At 36.5% G+C, this 21,697-nt stretch overlaps 1 protein-coding gene across 2 annotated transcripts; it reads left to right on the forward strand.

The window, feature by feature from the left end:
* Positions 1 to 3,584: 3,584 nt before the first annotated feature.
* Positions 3,585 to 20,479, forward strand: LOC120627274 (transmembrane protein 62-like). Of its 2 annotated transcripts, XM_039895205.1 has the most exons (6): positions 3,585 to 3,986; positions 6,734 to 6,983; positions 7,395 to 8,290; positions 8,808 to 9,379; positions 17,175 to 17,239; positions 19,950 to 20,479. In XM_039895205.1, exons 1-5 carry the CDS (start codon positions 3,783 to 3,785, stop codon positions 17,206 to 17,208), a joined length of 1,956 nt encoding a protein of 651 aa, XP_039751139.1. In that variant the 5' UTR covers positions 3,585 to 3,782; the 3' UTR covers positions 17,209 to 17,239; positions 19,950 to 20,479. The 2 variants fall into 2 exon arrangements, with proteins under 2 accessions (XP_039751139.1, XP_039751138.1); XM_039895204.1 differs by lacking the exon at positions 19,950 to 20,479 and having other exon boundaries at positions 17,175 to 17,283.
* The last annotated feature ends 1,218 nt before the right edge of the window (positions 20,480 to 21,697 follow it).

A 21,697-nucleotide genomic window follows, 5' to 3' on the forward strand; every position in this document is an offset into this window, starting at 1 on the left:
ATCGTGTCGGTCGCGCGCGCGCCTGGAATGCGTTCGCCAGTTCTACCTATATATAATACTCAATAATATTTTTATTCAAAAATGAAACGGACTTCCTACTTAAATATTTTTTGTTAGGAATCGTAGGTTATACCTACTTATATTGATGGCCGTATAATACGTAGGTACAAATAGGTACGAAGTTAGGTATTAGATATTCAATTTCGGGTGCAGCCTAACATTTTCAATTTTCATCTTTCGCGGACAGGACGCGCGCAGTCCGAGCGTAGCATAGTAACAATCTGTAGGGGTTAAATGAGTTGTTGTGCGGGTCTCGCACCCACTAAAAACTCTATATCCGTCGATAAACCTATGAGCAATTTTACCGCACCCCCGCCCCGGTTTTACTCCAATAATGGACCGCGGCGGGGCCCATCATCGACGGCATCCTAGTTGCCGAAGCAGCGAGGGTACACCTACCTGGGTGCTAATGAATGGCTTTATTAATCCTAAATAGATAAGTACCAATTAAAAGAGAAAAAGCTAAATATTGTTACAAAACAGTTTTGGATAATAAACCTCATTTCACTGCGTCATCACATCAACCGATAGACGTCCACAGCTGGACATAGGTCTTTTGTAGGGAGTTCAAAGTTCCACGGTTCTGAGCCGCTTGGATCCAGCGGCTACCTGCGACTTGGATCCAGCGGCTACCTGCGAGCGGTTTCACTGCGTACTAAATTCAAATACTAGGCAGATGAATTGTCTAAAAATTTTATAAAAATAGTCTAAAGAAAAGGTCAATATAATAATTTAAGAAATCAATAAAAAGTTATGCATTTCCTTCCAATGTACTACTAATGAAAGACTATCGATACAGCCTACGGCCTGAAGGAGTCGAAACCGACGGAAACGAATAATATGCGTACAGGCGCTGTGAAACGGGGGTTTTGGCTTCAGTATCGATAATAGAGGACCCTTTAAAAAAAATCACGAAACAACCGCTTGCGATCTGAGCTAAAAAAATCTCACTGTGGAAGACCATCGCGTATAAACAGAGCAACACAGTTCTCACTCTCAGGTCATGCAAGGAACATATCCTGCCCAAGTGCACGTGCAGGGCAAGTGTTGCCCTGTTTCCATCCATTCCATCAATCTGAGGCAAAGGTGTTAAGCCTAATGTGCCTGTAATTACAACAGCAACCACACCCTTCAAATCGGAACACAGCATTGCGACAATGCTTATTGGCGGTGGAAATAATCATAATGGTACTACTAGCCCGGAACAGCTCTGTTACAAAAAGCTCTACTTCTACTAAAAATAATAAAATATCGCGTGAACAGCACTTTTGCTACTTTTCATAACACATTTTTTTTTATCATTATGTTACGTCTGTGTCCAGGATGTAAGCTATCTCCAAATTTCGTGAAGATCAGTGTTATAGCGAAACGTAGGTAAAAAACATAGAAATAGCACACATTTTTCTTATAAATATATATTCTCTCACATATGTTTATAGTACGCTCTGCTACTACGTGCATAAATTACCCAATATAGATGTTAGTGTGGCAGTAATTCAGCTGTGAAGCAGAATCACAGATTATGATTTTTGATGAAACTGACAGAATTTCCTAAGATTTAGTTTAGTTTTTATGAGGTTGTAAAAACCACACTCCATTACGCTTTATTTTGGCATACTAAAATTTATAAAAAGTATAGTGCTATAGTTATATAATGTTTACCTTGTGACAATCACCTTTGTGGATCTTCCAAGTATACGTGACATTGGCGAAGTACAACGTGCCGATTTGGCACACTAAAAGCCAAAAAAGCGAAGAAGATGAAGAAGAAGAAGAGATTGTAATTTAAAAAAAAAATCCCAAGCTCAGGGGCCAGGCCTAAACTAATATACCATTTATTTAATATCATAATGCTATTAACCAATAGTAATATATTGAATCAAAGTTCATCATTTTTCTTAGTGCCAAAGTCTTTGAACCGTTGTTTTACCTACTTATATGTTACTACTGCATTGAATTGGTGATGATTGACCTAATCGATTTTATTCAACATACGAGTAACATAAGGATGTATAATTGATTTATTGAAACAATCGATTTCGCGAAACAAAGGTTCGGTTTTTTCAGTTAATTAAACATCTCTGCACGGCTGGCATAGGTTCGTAATAAAAATTTAGTATCCCGGTAATATTCACTGAAAAAGAATCGTTATATGTTCTGTCACAGGGAAAAGAGAAGGTTAAATGTGGGATACGTTTAAGGTAACACGTATATTTTTGGGATATTATTATTTTCACCTGTGCTCGGAGAGTGGATAAAACTGTGGGAGAATATAAACTGTATTATTTATTTATTTATACTCTTAATTTGTAATCCACAACATATTAGGAAAATAAAAAATTAGGAGATACTTAAGGTAGTAGGATACAAAAGGCGGCCTTATCTATAAGGAGCGATCTCTGCCAGGCAAGCTTAGGATTAGGAAAAGTATAAAGAAAACAAACAACTTATCACATAATAATACATAAACCAGACTACACACATAAAAAAATACTAATAATAAAATATATAAAAATAAATAGACTAGACTAGACTTTTGATTTGCATTTAATAAAATATCGCTTGAGATTCTCATACAGAAGCAAGATAAAATTGGTATACATGGTGACCTGTTACGATAGCTATCCTCTTACCTTTGGGATCGTACTCAGGCTGTAGCTAAGTAGCTGTAGTAAGAATCACATCTTGGTCCGTTGCTATTAAACATCTTTATCAATGACTTTATTATTACTTTATATACTTATTCCTAAGCAATTGTAATAAACGTTATCGTATATGTATAATCTCTATCGTATATTGTGGAAACTTCATTGGTTTACGTGATATAAAAATACGGCATTACTTTTATGTGCTTTTTACTTGTTTCCCATGAAAAGCTAATAAATAAATAAAATACATACTTAAGCATAACAAAAATACTTAGACGGCCTTAATATGTTCATTGAGTGTGCATTCCACAATTCAGTAGCTTTAACAGTGAAGGAATGCTTGTAAAACTTCGTTTTGTGGAATGACATGCGCAAGGTCGGCGTACGACAGAATCTTAGTTTGGATCGCACTCCAAGAAAATCTAAATTCTCTTTAAGATAAGTAGGAATTTAAGGGTAAAATAACATACAGCACAGATGTGAAACATTTTTCTTTTCCCAGAGGAGAAAATGTCTTCTGCCCAGGCTAGCCATGTTGGTATATTTATAATGAACACTAACGGAAAATGGCTGTTAAATAATTCAAATTCTTTTTTTATAGTTCATTTCACCGTCTTCGTTGGCAGTGTTTTAGGGTCAGAGTTTTAATTCGTATCGGAAAGATGGTTTGATAATGAAAAATCATTACGTTAAAATCGATGATTAGAAAAAAAAGTGTGGAAGTGATCGATAGTGATTCTGATTGAAATGTTCGATTTTTTGTTTCTCATCTCTGTTACTAGGTTATTACCTGTTACGTGCGTTAGGTGTCACTGCGTCAGTGTCACTGTGACTTCTAGTCAAAACTTCAAAAGTCAAAAACACAAAACATTCATTGGAAAATCAGGGAAAAGTCGATTTATTTACGTTTGTAGACAAAGAAATGAGAAGTGAATCAGTGTAATTCAATTTTGTTTATTAAAAAAATATACTGACCATGTTAGGACGAAGAAAATCTATAAGTAACGGGAACAAAGGCTACTAATATAAATATTTTAAATATTGTAAATAATTCTTGAAGCAATAAATTTCAAGATGATATTTTCAAAAACAGCGATATCCTTAGTTTGTGTTCTATTGCTCTTATCAGTATTTATGGCAAATTTATTAAAAATAATCGCAACAGATCACAACTTTTATGCCGAGAATCAAAGCGAAGGAGCGAATTTCACTAGTTATTTAGGAGAAAAATATGGCAAAATCAATGATTCGCCTCATAATTTGATATGGTTTTTGCAAGTAAGTACAACATTGATATTGTTTAGGATACATTGTGGTAATGTTTTTGCTGCTGTGAACTATTTGTAAATAGATATGTTTAGAGCACTGTATACCTAAAATTTTAATTGGGTATTACAATACAAAAACAACAACCTGTTTTCTATGTTACTGTGATATACTGTAAATATGTTCCGTGTCCCATTACATCAGCAAGTTTTAATATTTTATTTAATATCAAGTACTATCAGATCCTGTATAAATTTATTTGGCCTAGAAATGCTGTGCACGCAGTGCAAATAAAATTTGGTAACAAATGACCAGCAGTGCCAATTACTTGGTAAAATAGGTGTTTTAGACCTGTCAAGAATACCAAATAGCAAATACAAACGCAATATACATCAAAAAAATTAGTAACGTTGAATAGCTCTTTATCATCTTCTCTCTATCTTCTCTCACTTTAACTTAGCAACTCCTTGAGCTGTCAGTTACTTTGGTTCTTCTACAGATCTACCCATATCTGGTTTGGTCTGCATTGTGGAAAGAGCAATATTTGTTAGGCATTGCTTGAATTTTTTTATACAAACATAAACTGCAAAATACCTAAAATAAATATAACTATATAATTGAACTCACTGACATGCACACGTTTCTCTGCATAAACATTTTTCACAATAAACACAACAAACACAAACACAATAAACATTTTTCTGGAAAAGTCTTTACCTAATCTCACATAGTAACTTATTAACTGTCCATTTTTAGAGTTCCTTACCTGAAGAGTTTCAATGGGACCATATATTTTTTTAATATACAGTAGAACTCCAATTATCCGAACTCCGACTATCCGAATCGCCGATTATCCGAATCACAAAAAATTGTCCAAAAAAAGTCTAAGTGCGCTATTATTCTTCCCCCTGCGAAGCCAGTGTTGACAGTCTTGACTTGACTTGTCTTAACTTGCCGTTGTGCCTACACTGACTTCCCCCCGCGTTTGTAGTTTTTATTTCTAAACTTGTACATAAGTACATTTTATTTATATTTAAAACATGTGAAAATTTCATGTTTCTTTCATTTAATTCAATAAAAAAATAGTGCAATATCAAAACGTAGCTTTTATTCTCTCCAATGGCAATTTAAAAAAAAAAAATCGGATTATCCGAATATTTGATTATCCGAATGGGTCCCGGTCCCCATTAATTCGGATAATTGGAGTTCTACTGTATGGTCCCATTGTAATGATTTGATTTTAATTTTTTTTAATGATATTAATTCCTCGGAAGCTACTAAGCTTGTGAGGAATTAATATCATTAAAAAAAATTAAAATCAACCATTCAAAAACTGTTAAACACTTAAATATTTTGAATTACGAAGAAAAACTAAACCCTAACAGTGTTACATCCGAAAATATACCAGTGATGTGGTTTAATACCAAAATGTATATAACATGTCACTTTGCTTTGATGAAGTCTTCAACTTTGTGGATAGTTGGGCTTTATCATAACGGTCACAATTGCACTAACTCTGGGAGATCTTAATACAATGCTCAATGACCTCAGCAGAGTTAGAGGCCCACCTGTTGAGAAACTTTAAGAAGCACTATACCTAGGACACACAATCTAGTTATGTAGGTCCAATTGTAAAAAAGGGTTGAAACACTGATTATGACTAGGCATAATCACTAAGATCCTTAGGCTCTCATAGGAAGGTTCAAACTCTCAGCAGCAAGCTATACTCGGAGAATCTAAGTGGTCAGGTTAGAAATGATCTGATCCGAAAATAAACCTGACTTACCGACGTGGCTCAGCAAGCCGCAAAGCTTAATTATACCGAGGGCTGTTGCAGTCCCAAGGTGCTGGAATGGCAACCTAGCACCGGTAAACGCAGCGTTGACCACTGACAAGGAGGACAAACAGCGTTGACCTGGCAAGAAGTATGGGTTAACATCATTATGATGAGATATTCATTTACTAATTTGCAATTTGTTGCTGTATATAGTAAATTCACGTGAAACCGAACAGGCAAAGCTAGACTACATATTTTTAAAACCAATATTTTTTAATACGAGTTATTTCAATTGCTATCTAATCCTGATTTATATTAAATTTACACAAACACTTAACAAATGTGCAAACAAGGGTTTTTCCTCTTTTGTTTGCATTGTGCTGAATACTTTGTGCTTACCACTTCTAATGTAGTATAACTAAGCAATGGCAACAAGGGCCACTAAGTCGCATTTTTGCTATGGCGTCTTCTTCGCAGCGGCTATGCAGGGTCCCAAGTCCCAATTCCACGTTGTTTGTTGTCGATCGTTCTGTTCGGCAGTATCTAGTTGTCTACAAATACCCGTTGCCGTCAGGAACAGCAATTTCTTGGCTGAGAGTTTGTTTACAAACCGTTTAAAAAACCTTCTGTATTTATTGTAATCATCATCACTTAAACCGATTAAAGTCCATTGCTGGACACGTAGGTCTTTTTTAGGTTCCAAAATCCAAGGTCCGCTTGTTTCCAGCGGCTCCCGGTTTACCTGTGCAGGGTCGCCACTCTAGCACCTTGGAACCCCATCGTCCATCGATTCTCAGAGCTATGTGCCCCGCCCATTTCCACTTCAGTTTTGCGATTCGCTGAGGTGAGGTGTTCCTCAGGGTATAAAATGTGGTGCTATGACGGAAATATACATTCATAAAGTTTATGTATGGTATGGTAAGGTTATGTACGGTTTGTGACATTAAACACTAAAAAATATTTTCTTCTTTTGTCGCTTTAGATTTCTGACATACACATCAGTATATTCCGGGACCCGGGAAGAATTTCGCAATTTCAACAATTTTGTGACAGTACAGTGAAGAAAATTAAGCCTCACATTGTATTAGCAACTGGTGATCTCACCGATGCAAAAGCCAAGGATAATCTCGGCAGCTCCCAAGTGAAAACCGAATGGGTCTACTACTACAATATTATAAAAGAATCTGGTGTTACTGAACATACAACATGGCTAGATATAAGGGGAAATCATGGTATGTTAACATTTATTTTAATTAAGTTTTGACAAACTACGAGTAAGCCTTTGAATCTTATCTGGTGGTGAGGGATGATGTCTAAGATGTTAGCGGGCTCACTTTTTAGAGTTGAGGCAGTTATATTAAACATGTGAAAGAACGATCCTTTTAATCGGCTATTAAATTATATTCTAAAGGCGAATTTAAGTTTGCTTGTTTGTTAAACACGCTATCACGCTTTAACTACGCTTCAACTGATATAATTAAATTTTGTATATATGTAGTTAGAGGTACGAAAACTGATAAATTGTACCCACCTAAGGACAGTTTTCCTACCCCTTTATCTAGAAAAAAAGTACTGTTCTTGAGGCATGGATAAATAATTATTAGAAAACGGCAATCTGAATTAACTGTGCATATTTTTTTTAGATAATTTCAACATACGCACCTTAAATTCTCAAGAGAATTATTTTCGAAATTATTCAGTACAAGGAAGTACTAATTCAAGGTCATATGTTCATATTGTAAAACATAATGGCGTGAGTGTGGCATTTTTGGGAATCGATGCATGCCCGGAGCCTGGATTGCGAAGACCTTTTAACTTTATTGGTATCTTGGATGCCCAGGAACAACAAGTTATCCAGAGATTGAAAACTGAGGCAGAGAGCAATGCAGATCATATTGTTTGGTTTGGACACTATCCAACATCGTGTATATTGCCGTTGCAACAGGACTCGGAAAAAATCGATGTGAGACAATTTATGGGCAATACTAAAGGATCACAGGTTTACGTTTGCGGTCATCTGCATTCCATGGGTGGAATGGTCCCAAGGATGTACACAAAGCATAAAAAGGGCTACTTGGAACTTGAATTGGGTGACTGGAAGGATAATCGAATGTTTCGTTTAGCTGCTATTGACCACGGATTATTCTCGTTTGTCGATCAAAAGCACAACACTTGGCCACTTGTTCTGGTAACGAATCCGAAGCACGCTCGATTCACTTTGCCTGGACGTGAGCCGCTGCAATTAATGCCCAAATCCTCCCACATAAGAATACTAGCATTTAGCGATGTTAAAATGGAAAGTGTAAAAATATCCTTCGATAATATTAGTTGGATGAAATGTAAAGGTACCAACAAGCCACTTTTCGTGTGCCTTTGGCTGCCACACGTGTTCAAAGATGGAGTTCATAAGTTATATGTTTCCGCAGTGGATGAAATGGGCAGAAAAACTGATGTAGAACATCTGTTTTCTTTAGATGGTTCTGTGGTGACATTTGAAATAATACCGAGGATTTTACTTATGTTAGATGCTGGTGTAGTGGTAAGTTAGACTTTTTGGAAATTATACTTTTTATTTATTAACTCTTAATAGAACAACCTTTTAATTATGGCAAGGAAAAAAAAACAACACGCATGACTATCCGAATTGCAATCATATCCGCCTTTTATGAGTAGATCTATGGAATTGTAAGGATCTAATAGTTTCAAATTAAACGCATTTGTATAAAAATCTGATCGAGCTGGGATAAGAATCTCCCTTATTTTGTGACGTTTTCATGTTAATTTAAGACGCATTTTTGGATGCGATAATGTTCCAATCTAGAATTATACCAATTTGAATTCAAGAAAGCCTAGTTACGAGTACGTTTTATTTTTCTATAAAAGCACGTGTTCTGTCTGATTCTTACTTTTTGTGTTCATTCGTGTGCCTAAAACCTACTTCTGAAATGCAACTTTCCTTAATTTTGTTTGATTTATTGGGTTGAAACGACTTCGCATAACTTCGTCTATAGTTATTATAAGAGTTAATAAAACATTAACCTTAGTTTTTTTTTTAGTTTCAGGCGCTATTTGGAACTCTAATAATGATTAATGTCTTGCCATTAGTGATACTGAGGTTACAAAAAAGACCACCAAAATATAGAAGAAAATATGGGCGGCAAATGTTGCGCAGAGTTTGGCTATTGAGCAAAATCGATCGGGTGTTTTATCCAATCATACTCTACGCGATTTACTTACCCCTGGGGCCATGGGCAGTTGGAGAACTAATTGATGGATACATAGGTGCCATTTTCGCCTGGGGGATATTGATTAAAGGATCTTTTATACCTGAACCATTTACATACATGTACGGCAGTGTACAGTTAATGTTTGTACAGATACCACTCATTGTTGTATTGGCACATTGTCTGGAGACTAGACTTTTTTGTCAAAATATCAGATCCTACCAGCGACTGTTAAAAAATTTGCCGTTCATTTTTATTTTATCGATACAGTTATTGTTGGCATACTTTTTCTGGCTGGAATATGGCACACTATCGTTTATGTTTGGCCCTTTGAGAACCTGGAGTGTCGCTTTAAGCATATTATTGTGGTACAAAACTTTAACTCTACCTCCTGAGCTTTGCAGGTCAGTAATCAAAATTTATACTTTTCCTTTTTAATTTTTCATATTGAGAATGTGTTGTCTATATTACACCTGAAGATTACTTAAGAATCACAGTACCGAATTAGTTTGTCAAGAAGGGGTTTTGAATGTTTTGGCTTACGGGAAAGTCCGATTTTTCTTTTAAATAGTGGTCTTGCATAATAGCTATTCTAATCACTAGCTGACACAAATACAAAACGAAGTGTCAGGTTACAGAGATATTTACTTTTAAAGTTGTATTAAAGTTGTAAAATTTAAAATATAATAAATATATTACGACATTACACACATCACCATCTAGCCCCAAAGTAAGCGTAGCTTGTGTGTCATGGGTACTAGGATAACTGATGAAATTCTTTTCTGAATAATATATACAAATACTTATAATATATGTATATATAAATATATATATATAAACACCCAACACTGAAATTCATTCATGTTCATTATACAAACATTTTCCAGTTGTGGGAATCGAATCCACAGCCTTGGACTCAGAACGCATGGTCACTGCCAACTTCGCCACTCTGTCGTCATACCTTTGCCACAATAACAATAATTTATTCTTCAGTGAATAAACTGAAATCATAAGAAACCAAGCTCCTCGCTAAAACATTCAAACCCCTGGTGTGCCCCACTGGAGTTACTGTTTGGAATTTTCCTTATCCTTGGAGAGTCCATCCCGGTTATCGTCTCTAAAGACTAAAGACCCGCTCGATTGAGATAATGTCTCTTAAAAAGTTCAATATTTGTATTAAATGTAAGCTTATAAGAAAGTCTTATTATAGTATAAAGGACTACGTAATCGATACAGAACCTTGGGTGTGAAATATTGCTCTTACCAGGTTGTTCTAATAATTTAAAATTTTAATGAGATGGTGGGGGATTCTTATCTCGAAGGACCTAAATATGTTCAGTTTTACCAATAGTTACACAAATTCGGCAACAAGCAATAAAAAGAACTACTCACAGTTACTGGAACGTCCAGGTTACGCAGCAGTTTTCTTCCAGCTGATTGAGCACGGCACAACGCAAAACTAATGAAGAAAAGGACTTGAACTACGCCTAGAGCAATTCTTTTGTAATAGGTTTTGATTTTTGATGTCGTTACGAACGAACGTTGTTTCGAACAATAATGGCGATAGTCTATACGTTATCCGACCGCTAGGAGCGCTGGTGGTGCCTTGTGCCACCGGGCATTCGGCCAATCAGCGATCGCCGGAACGGAACCATAGTAAGCAGGAGTGAACTCAATACTACCAGTTGCAAAAATTGGATAACTATGGTTTAAAAACTGAACACACCCCCTACCGAAACCATATAATGGTTTCCTCCAAGCGGTGAAGGATAAGAGTAGAAAAATTAGAAAGAAGTATTTAAAATTATTGTTATTATATAAGCCTTACAAAATATACATAAGATAATAAGATACTAAGTTAAAGGATAATAAAAGATAATTTTCTTAATCAACATAAGGTAAAGGGCTTAATTTGTTCACAGGTCTTTGTAACCTGCTCTTTTGAGTGCGTAACGTAACGCAACGAACAATACCATCGGCGCCTGGGTGTAATACTTCTATTCTACCCAAGGGCCAATGACATGGCGGGGCATTATCCGTTTTAATAAGAACTAAATCGCCCACATTAAGGTTACCCTTAGATGTGAACCATTTTGCTCTTTGTTGCAAAGTGTTTAAGTATTCGCGACTCCAGCGTTTCCAGAATAATTGGGAACTTTTCTGAATATACTGCCAACGAGACAGTCTACTGACCGGAACTTCTTCCAGGTTATATTCCGGCACGGCCGTTAGACCTTTTCCAATAAGAAAATGTCCCGCAGTTAATACGTTAAATTCGTCCGGATTATCGCTAGCTGGTAATGGACACAATGGTCGAGAGTTTAAGATAGCTTCGACTTTGCAGAAAACCGTTGACAGCTCTTCGAATGTCAAAGACCTGTCTCCTACACAGCGTACTAAATGGTATTTAGCAGCTTTGATTCCCGCTTCCCAAAGACCTCCCATATGGGGTGCGCTAGGTACATTGAATTTCCACGAAATTTGCCGTTGAGCACAACCATCCAGAATAGCCTCGCTATCGCGTAGAAATCTCTGTACTTCTGTTAAATGCTTACTGGCTGCAATAAAATTAGTTCCCTGATCAGAGTACAGGGTCTGACATAGTCCTTTTCTAGATACCATCCTGTCAAGGCATCCTAGGAAACAATCGGCCGTCAACGAAGATAGGAGTTCTAAATGAACGGCTTTGGTAGAAAAGCAAATGAATAAGGCTAGGTAAGACTTGGAAACCCTTGCATTTCTGCGCAAGCCCTCTTTAACAAAAAATGGGCCGCCAAGGTCTACCCCTACATGCTCAAATACTTTATGAGGGAGCAGCCGAGTCGGTGGCAGTGGCGCCATCTCTGGTTGCAAAAGAGGCGGTTTATTTTTAAAACAAACCTTGCATTTAGATAAGACAGATCTAATAATGCTACGAGCGGATAATATCCAATATTGTTCTGATAATATACTTTGAAGCGTGCGGGGCCCTACATGTAAATATTTTTTATGATAATATTCAATTAATAATCTAGTAAACAAACTATCTTTCGGTAAAAGACGTGGATGTTTAGAATTGTAAGGCAATTCCGAATAGGTGATACGACCCCCTACCCTGAGAAAGCCCCCTGCATCAAGAAAAGGAGATAGTTTTTTAAGAGACGGAATAAAAGTAATATTTTTAGATAAACGATCTATTTCATCCGTAAAGTAAGACTCTTGTACCAAACGGATCAGTGCTTCTTGAGCTGCATTTAATTCCTCAGTGTTCAAGCATCGTGACTGGATAGGTGCGTGTATCCTATTGCGAAATCTAAGAATCCAAGCGATGGATCTCTGTAATTTCGTATATGATGAAAATCTATTTAACAAACGTTCACAAAATTCTGCTTTGGTCTCCGGTTGGTCAAGTATAACTTGTTTGGCAAATAAATTCTGTGACAGTTTTAATTCAGGGGGTTGCGATTCGTGGTCCTGAATAAAAACAGACACAGGCCATTCCGTGGGGGGCTGGTATAACCAATCAGGGCCCTGTAGCCACCGCGAGCTTTCAGCCACAAGCTGCGACGGTGAAACTCCACGTGAACAAACGTCCGCTAAATTATTCTCGCTGTTAACATGCCGCCACATATAAGAAGGTACGACCTCGGTAATTTGTGTAACACGGTTACAAACAAATGTTTTTAATTTATAGGCTTCTGTATGAAGCCACGACAATACGATTGTCGCGTCAGTTAACGCTGTGATTCGGGTAATTTTAACTCGTTTTATATTATCACAAATAAATCTTAATAATTTACTTAGTAAAACAGCTCCCATGAGCTCTAAGCGAGGAATCGTCAATGGTTTAACCGGGGCAACCTTCGATTTCGCCGCTACTAAGCAGACTTTAACGTTACCTAGTTCATTTCTAGAGATAACGTATAAGCAGGCTGCGTACCCGCGCGATGACGCATCGCAAAACCCGACTAACTCACATTCCGTCTGTCCGGGCAACAGCATGTGCCGCGCAATAGGTATCTCAGCTAAACGTGGTAACTCCGCAATATACGATGCCCAGCGATCACCGATTTCGCGTGGTAGTGGGTCGTCCCACCCGAGGCCTAGCTTCCATAGCTCCTGCATAATTGACTTTGCAATGAAAGTGCATGGAGCGATAAAACCGACCGGGTCATAAATTGATGCCAAGAGTTTCAAGACTGACCGTTTAGTTAATACAGGATCTGTTTTGGAAATAGAAAAAACAAAGTTATCAGACAGAGGTACCCAAGTCAAGCCTAGCACCTTAACAGTGCATTCGTTTCCATCTTTTATAAAGGTCACGGGGCATTCCCTGTGATCAGTGGGAACGCGCTCAAGTAATTCCACGTTGTTACTCGTCCACTTTTTTAATAAAAACTGTCCGCTTTCAAATATACCGATCAGTTGGTCCTGCATCGTGCAGGCCTCTACGTACGTATTACAAGAATATAGAATGTCATCCATGTAAACTCCTTCTCGAATTACCTGAGCTGCTAACGGGAAACGCTCCTCTTCATCTTGCGCTAATTGAATTAAGGTACGGATAGCTAAAAACGGTGAACAACTCAGTCCGTAGGTAACGGTTTTTAATTCGTATAATTTAATCGCTTCAGTGGGAGATGAGCGATATAATATGTGCTGATAGCCACGATCGGATTCCTTTAGTCTTATCGCTCGGTACATTTTACATACATCGCACACAAGGCAGTAATTAAAAAGACGAAAATTTAAAATGATCGCCGAAATGTCGCGATACAGATTTGGCCCGGTCAACAATATGTCGTTGAGCGATATATTATTATCGGTGCTCCGACAGGACCCATCAAAAACTACTCTTAGAGGGGTCGAAGAAGAACCCGGTCTCAATATATTATGATGAGGGATTATATATTTACTAGGCGCCGCGCCTACATATAGCTCCATGTGGTCGAGCGCCTCGTATTCCCGCATGAACGCGGCGTACGCCTGCGACAGTGACGGTGTGCGCGCAAGCCTGCGCTCCGTGAGCAACAATCTCCGCTCAGCCGCGGTGCGCGAGTTACCGAGTGGCGGATGATTCGGCACGCGGGGAAGCGGCACTATGTAACGGCCGCTCGGTTCCCGCGAGTGCTCTTTAACAAAGATGTCTTCGGCTAACTGATCGAGGGGGTTTATCGAAGGTGTGCACGGAACTTCTTCGATAGACCAGAAGGCACGTAACGTTTTGTCCAGTGACTCATCCTCCGTAATTGATAAAAAATAATTTTGTGCCGCACCGTTAAGTTGATCTTTGGAATCTATAATAAGTTTACCGCTAATCACGGAACCAAATACAGTCTCGATTACACTAGGAATTTTATCATTAACAAATAAGGGCTGGCTTTTAATAATTTCCGAGACGACATCGTTACCTAACAAAATATCTACTCGAGCCCTTTTGTAAAATTTTGGATCCGCTAGGTTAAAGCGGGTATATTGTTTAATAACGTCACACGGGAAGTTGACGTTAGGCATTTCCGAAGCAACCTTAGCTACTACGACCATGTCCACTATTAAGGTTGGACGGTCCTGACGCCGCGGTTTTATGGTACAAGTTACCATGCCTTGATTTTTAATATATTCTCCGCCAAGGCCGGAAATAGAAAATGGACATTTCTTACGAGGTAGTCCCAAACGTTGGGCACATTCTGAGCTGATAAACGAAGTTTGTGCTCCGGAATCAATTACGGCTCTGAAGTCCTGATAATGTCCGCTAATATCGAGAATGTGAGTCCGCGTAGTCCCTAAAACTACCCCGTATTGGTTCTCCGCATTCGAACACAGTACATTCTGCGTCGCAGTCGAGTCACTCACGGAGCGAGCCGACACGAGCGCTTGCTGCGCTTGCGACGTGGTGGGTTGCGCGGGTGGTTTTATCGGTACGGCCGAAGTGTTGACCTGACTCGCGCGGCCCATATCTTTGTGTAAAAGAAAGTGATGAGGTGCTGCACAGACCCCACAGGTCCAAGTACTAGTGCAGACTGATTTATCATGGGACTTAAGACAGTTCCCGCAAAGTCTTAATGAATTGACACGGTCAATTCGATCGTCCACTGACAATTTTCTAAAAGGTTCGCACCTATAAATCATATGATTTTGATTGCAATGAGGGCATATTAATTTTAGTTTATTTTCGTCATTCGGCCTATTAACTCGCGAGGTAGCAAGAACCGATTTTGAATTTTGGCGCGAAGACAAATTTTGAGTACCTTTCAAATTAATATTATTGCTACCCTGTTTCGTTTTCGCTACATTTGAAGACGACTGGGGAAAAGTGTGGTCTAACACCTTAATTTGTTTATTAACAAAGTCCACTAACTCGCTAAACTTAGGAATGTCCTTCTGATCACGGCTTTCTTCAAATAGCTTCCTAGTATGCGTATCAAGGCCTCTCAAAGCGAGGTGGCAAATTAAATAGTCGCTTAGATTATCAATTTCAAGCGCTTGAATCGCTTTAAGTGAATGATCGAATGTTTCTATAAATAAAGTAAGGTTTGCGCTTGTGTCTTTATTTAACGGAGTAAAGTTTAACATTTTTTCAAAATATCGACCCGCTAGCGCACGATTATCCTGATATTTATCAACTAAGCTTTGCCACACTAGCGGATAATTAGCTGCAGTGATAGGTAACTTTTTAATAATATTAAGAGCATTGCCCTTGACACACGAAAGCAAATAATGAAATTTATCGATGTCTGCAAAGTCTCGGCTATGCACGAGCGAATAAAAGGTGTCATAAAAGGTTGTCCATGACTCAATATCACCATTGAATTCAAATAAGGTCAACTTAGGAAGCGACGGCTTAGCTAACTCGCTATTATTTTTTTCCGAACTACCGCGCAACTGTTTAGCTTGATATTTTCGAGCAACAAGATTGCAATTATCGTATAACGTCTCAAAGGCATCTAATTGGGACGTAGATAATTTCATACCCGGTTTAAGTTGCATGTCAATTTCTAAAATCTCCATAACAGTATTTTCGAACTTAGTTCTGACACCGTCTAACTCGGCAAATTGTGCAAGAAAACCTTGCATCTTATTAGTATCATCTTTAATAGATCTCGACAAATCAAATAACTTTTGTGCTTTCGTAAAGAGATAATCTCGTTTAAACTGCAATGTCTTTAACTTTAATTCTAACTTTTCAGTACGCGTAGGTTCCGCCATGTTTTATCAGTTAGAAAATGTTACCGGCAACCGACGATACGCACTCAAAAGAATGATGCAATACCTAATTTACAATTAATTATTGTAAAATAATATATATAATCAATTATACGTAAATATAAGTGAATTGTCTACGTACGAGTAAAATATGCATAAATACTGAAGTAAATAATTATAGAACAAATACGATATTGTCGTGGATTTTAAGGTTATCCATAGGTATTTGGCAAAATATACTATTAAATATGCGGCTCGAAGGCCAGAAATGGGGGATTCTTATCTCGAAGGACCTAAATATGTTCAGTTTTACCAATAGTTACACAAATTCGGCAACAAGCAATAAAAAGAACTACTCACAGTTACTGGAACGTCCAGGTTACGCAGCAGTTTTCTTCCAGCTGATTGAGCACGGCACAACGCAAAACTAATGAAGAAAAGGACTTGAACTACGCCTAGAGCAATTCTTTTGTAATAGGTTTTGATTTTTGATGTCGTTACGAACGAACGTTGTTTCGAACAATAATGGCGATAGTCTATACGTTATCCGACCGCTAGGAGCGCTGGTGGTGCCTTGTGCCACCGGGCATTCGGCCAATCAGCGATCGCCGGAACGGAACCATAGTAAGCAGGAGTGAACTCAATACTACCAGTTGCAAAAATTGGATAACTATGGTTTAAAAACTGAACAGATGGTGATAACAAAAAAGAAAACCCTAAGGCTAAGTTTGTTGTGGGCTTCTTCTTAGACTTAGACGGGAACCCTCGTAGCTTTAGTTTTAAATTTACGAATATGGTTATCGCCGTCATCTCACTACCGTGTACACATTTCTCATATAATGAACGCATCAAAAGTGCCTTTGACTTTGAAAAAAATTGTCCACTACTCATAAAAAAAAAAAAAAATAGAAGGTCTAAACTCTATGATATAAATCTTTCCTATGAGAGTATGTTTGTGCGTGATGATGATAATAGAAATATGATACCTTTTTTAATGTTTACGTTTTATATTTTCAGATATCTGACCAGATTAAATGAAACGCCATCTTAAGTATGCGAGCTTGATGTATATCTGAGAAAAGGTATTTTTATAACGCATTTCTACACATAAATTTATCTAACAAATTGATGTTATTTAACATGAAGTTGTACATGATAGTCATTATTATAGGATAGTAATGATGAAGTATTTCTTTGCACCAAATTCTTTTTTAATCGGAACATAAAATCCATTCCAAAAACGCTTTTTCTATGCTTGAATAGTTGATGACTGTGAAATGAAAATGACATTTTTAATAACAAAGGCAGATTTTAAAGAATATACATATGTGTTTGCTATGTGGTAATAGCTTTTTATTAAAAATCAGAATGAAAGAAATAACTGTCAAGATTATAGGTATTCAAAGTTTGTTACCTTTAGATAAAAAATAATCGACATTCATTCTTTTGTGTTTTGAGGAGTCTTCAATTATTGTAGATTCAATGATGTAGATAATTATTGTTTTTAAAAGATTATGTCGTTATAGATTATGTGTTAATATTTTATGACATTAAGGCGGAAAGCATAATTTTAAAATGGAACTCTGTCGAAACAACGATTGTTGATCAAATGAAATAGTCTTAATTGAATTGAATAAAAAAAAAACATTACACTTACAATTTACTTGAAACTGAGACGTGTTAAACTGGCCATGGGCCTTAAAGTGACCAGTGTTTTAACAAAATCTAATTATTAACTTATTCATTTAACTATAAAAGAAAACCTTTGTCTATAACAGGGGCTCCCAATCTTCTTAAGCCCACGTCACACTAACCACTTTAGAATTTTGTCACGACGCTCACGCCATAACCTAGCTTGTTGTAATAGATAATTAGTACTAACTGTTTAGTTTCAGATAGGCACAAAAAAATAAAACCGACACTTTTTTCATTTACAAATTATAAAACCGTTTAACAAAGAATAAAGAATAATAAATTTGAGCTTGGTGATCTCCACACAATTTCCAAAGTGAGAGCAAATTCTAAAATTTATGGCGGTGGAGTTTCACTTCCAAATTCATAATTATTGTTGTTTTTTTTAAATACAGGGCCTGTATTAATGAGTCCACATCGATCTAAGATCTGGGTACCAAGTTCTTTAAGCAAAGATTGACCAATACTTGAGAATCTGTTCTTAGCTTGATGCCAGTTTATTAATGGGGATTTTAGTTAAAGATTCAAGTAATAGCAGAAACTTAAAGTTGTATACAAAAGGCGGCCTTATCGCTTAGTACCGATCTCTGCCCTTGTGATTAGGAAAACAAAAAGAAAACAGAAAGGTGAGCTGCATATTATTAAAAATATTAAAGAATAACTACATGTCACCTTGGTTGATAAAACTAACAAAAATAAAAAATATATATGGTGATTTTTTTTTGTTTTAAATCATATATATATATAGCAAAAGAAGAAAAAAAAAACCTTCAATCAACTCCAGGCATGCCATTAGCGTAGCATTATTAATTGATTGAAAAAATAACACTAACTTTTCGCACCTGACATTTTTTTTCACTAATGGTGTTTATCGACACTTCCGAATAGATCTTGTTGATAGACTTGTATGTCACTGTATTAATACATTTTATCTGCTTTTTAATGTACTTAAAAGAGTATTAAATATGATTTGATGTTTGGCAAATGGAATTTAACTGAAAAGGCCGAACTTTCTGATATCAATTGGAAAAATCAGTGGCAGTGAAATATTATCAGTAAACTCATGTTTCAAACTCATTCATAAATTCATGTTTGACCGTTCGACTTGTCAATGAAAATCCGAATTGATAACCATCTTGGAGTCCTTAGAGCCGAATCCTAGAGCAACAAAGAGATGTTAGCTCCCTCTGTTGTTCTATCGAACTAATAACGGTGTAGCATTGAATACGTTACAATAGTATATGTAAATCCATTGCTTATGCTTGCGTTAATACCCAGATAATTAGGAACATACATACAAAAACCACTCCACTTTTTTAAACAGGCGATTAGTCATTAATTCTACCTCAAATGTTCTAACGTTTACCATAAAATTTTTACCGCCGATTGGCGCAGTTTGTAGCGACCCTGCTTTCTGAGTCCAAGGCCGTGGGTTCGATTCCCACTACTGGAAAATGTTTGTGTGATGAGCATGAATGTTTTTCAGGGTCTGGGTGTTTATATGTATATTCTAAGTATTTATGTACTTATATTATTTATAAAAAATATTCAGCAGTCATTTTAGTACCCATAACACAAGCTACGCTTGCTTTGGGGCTAGATTGCGATGTGTGTATTGTCGTAGTATATTTATTTAATATTTATTTTATTTATTAAATGGGAAACGGAAAAATGTTTTTGAGCTAGCAACATTCCGCAGGTGTGAAGTGAGTTTTTGTAAGTACCACCAGAAAGTTGAATTGGACGCTTTTTAAGCCTTGTTTGTAGGTAATTCCCAGTTATATGTTCACTATTCTTATGGCAATTGACAGGAATCGTCCTCTTACTTTAAGACTAACCTAACTTAATTTATGTGACCAATGCCCGTTTTCGCTTACGAACAACAAGGTAATGCCTTGATAAGTAACGCCTTATATAAGAAGATTTCTTGGCATACATCAACCGGTAACCAATAGTTATCACCTAAGAGTTGGTGAAACGTTTTTTTTCTATAGACATTGCCTAAAACATTAGGCATTCGATTTAGGTGATGCCTGGGTTTGGTGGAAATGGGCATTAGGTTTTGATTGCTAAAGAATATTTTTTCTTTTCGGGTTTTAGTAGTGCTAAAGCGCAACATGCCAATGTCGCGTAGTGTGGAGTCACGAAGGAGAGTGGCCGGTTTATCTAAGAACACTGCAAAGAAATTTATATATATAATATATATGTATATATAATATATATATGCAACCTTAAAATGTGGACTTTTCTCCCCGGCTGAAAATCTCCTATGAATACCTAACTAATTGTTTCTGCATTTGTAACTGTACTTAGTATAATTTGGCATAAAGTTTTACAATGCAAAATTATAACTTATTATCATAATTTAGACTAATAAATTCCTAGTGATTTTCTGTGATCATATTTACTAAATCCCTATCGAGTGTAAACTTTTAGGTCTATAGATTTATAGATCCTTTATTTGTCAAAGCCTTATTATCGCTTAAAATCACTTAATCCTTACATCTAATGTATATAACCTTTTTTTAAGGAGCACAATATTAGTACAGGGGCACTTGCTTTGGGGTTAATAAGACTATTAAGAGAGAAATGATACAAGGTAATTTGGAAAGGAGTTACTAATACCAGTATTAGTATTACTTTTAATAGGTGGTAATAAAATACCAGTATCTTAGTACCACCTATTAAAAGTATCACTAAAACTCCATGTACCAAACAGATTATAATTTCAAGGTTTTTTTTCTTAGTTTTCATGATTGTATGATATATATCTACAGTCGAATTGAGAACCTGTTCCATTTTTTTTAAGTCGTTTGAAAACAAGTCGACCTACATCTCCTTGTATTTAATATTATTCCAAATCCAATTTCTCCATCTTAAAATTTCGTATCCTAATTAGTAATTAATTATTTTTTATAAAATTTTAAATGGGAATTGTATATCATAGTCAATTTATGATTAATATTATTTTCGACTTATATCTTTTATCTGTTGACATTCAAATCTGTGACTCAATTTGACATTAAATGTGTTTGCATTAATGGTTGTCACCGCGTATTTTTCTTAGGAAGTTGTGAAACAAAAGGTTTTCTATAATCATTAATGCCCCATGCATAGTAACCCCATTCCAACTAAGCCTTGTGCATTAAAAACTACTCAACTTTTTACGTAATAGCATTTAGGGTCTATTCAGATATATCAGGAAAAGAGTTAGGCTCATGTGCCCACAATAAACTGCGTTCAGCTCACAAATCCGCATCAGTACAATGAGTTAAAGAATCTTTGTCCGCAAAATGTTAAGCAGTTCTGTTGCAGTCCCGTTTTGTTCAGTACGGTTAAACCTCAAGAATGACCGAGTTGTAAAAGCAAGTATTGTTTCTGGTTTGTTTTGTCCCGATGTACCGGGAAGGGCACTTATCATGAAATCTCTGGATAGACCATTATAATATACTGAATAAAGAAAATCTTTTATATAACATGTACCTACCCATACTGATCTTTGGTAGACTTGTTTTCGAGACAATGCGACATATTGTTTCCTTTTGGACATTTTATATTATATACTGTAATAATCTGATATGATAAATGATTGGAAATTTTGGTACTCTCGCTCAAATTGATTGTTGATTGCGAAATAATTTTATTCTTATCATTGAAGTTCGTAAAATAATGTTGTATTTAAATCACAAAATACACATCAGTTTTATTACTTATTGTATACCACGTAAATAGTCGTTGTGACTCACAAAATAATAATCACGTGGATACTCCAAAGAACGGATATACGCGACTGGCGTTCTTTGGCATAACTACGGAATAGTTGTGCAGTGCTTTTCCAAGCTTTCCCT

Source organism: Pararge aegeria, chromosome 11 (assembly GCF_905163445.1).
Source record: "Pararge aegeria chromosome 11, ilParAegt1.1, whole genome shotgun sequence".
Lineage (NCBI taxonomy): Eukaryota > Metazoa > Arthropoda > Insecta > Lepidoptera > Nymphalidae > Pararge > Pararge aegeria.

What these genes read in the sequence shown, in the direction of transcription:
- LOC120627274 (XM_039895205.1), top strand. Translation starts at nt 3,783, where the DNA reads ATGATATTTTCAAAAACAGCGATATCCTTAGTTTGTGTTCTATTGCTC. An exon ending in ATTTGATATGGTTTTTGCAA is followed by an intron (nt 3,987 to 6,733) that starts GTAAGTACAACA and finishes TTGTCGCTTTAG; the next exon opens with ATTTCTGACATACACATCAG. An exon ending in AGATATAAGGGGAAATCATG is followed by an intron (nt 6,984 to 7,394) that starts GTATGTTAACAT and finishes TATTTTTTTTAG; the next exon opens with ATAATTTCAACATACGCACC.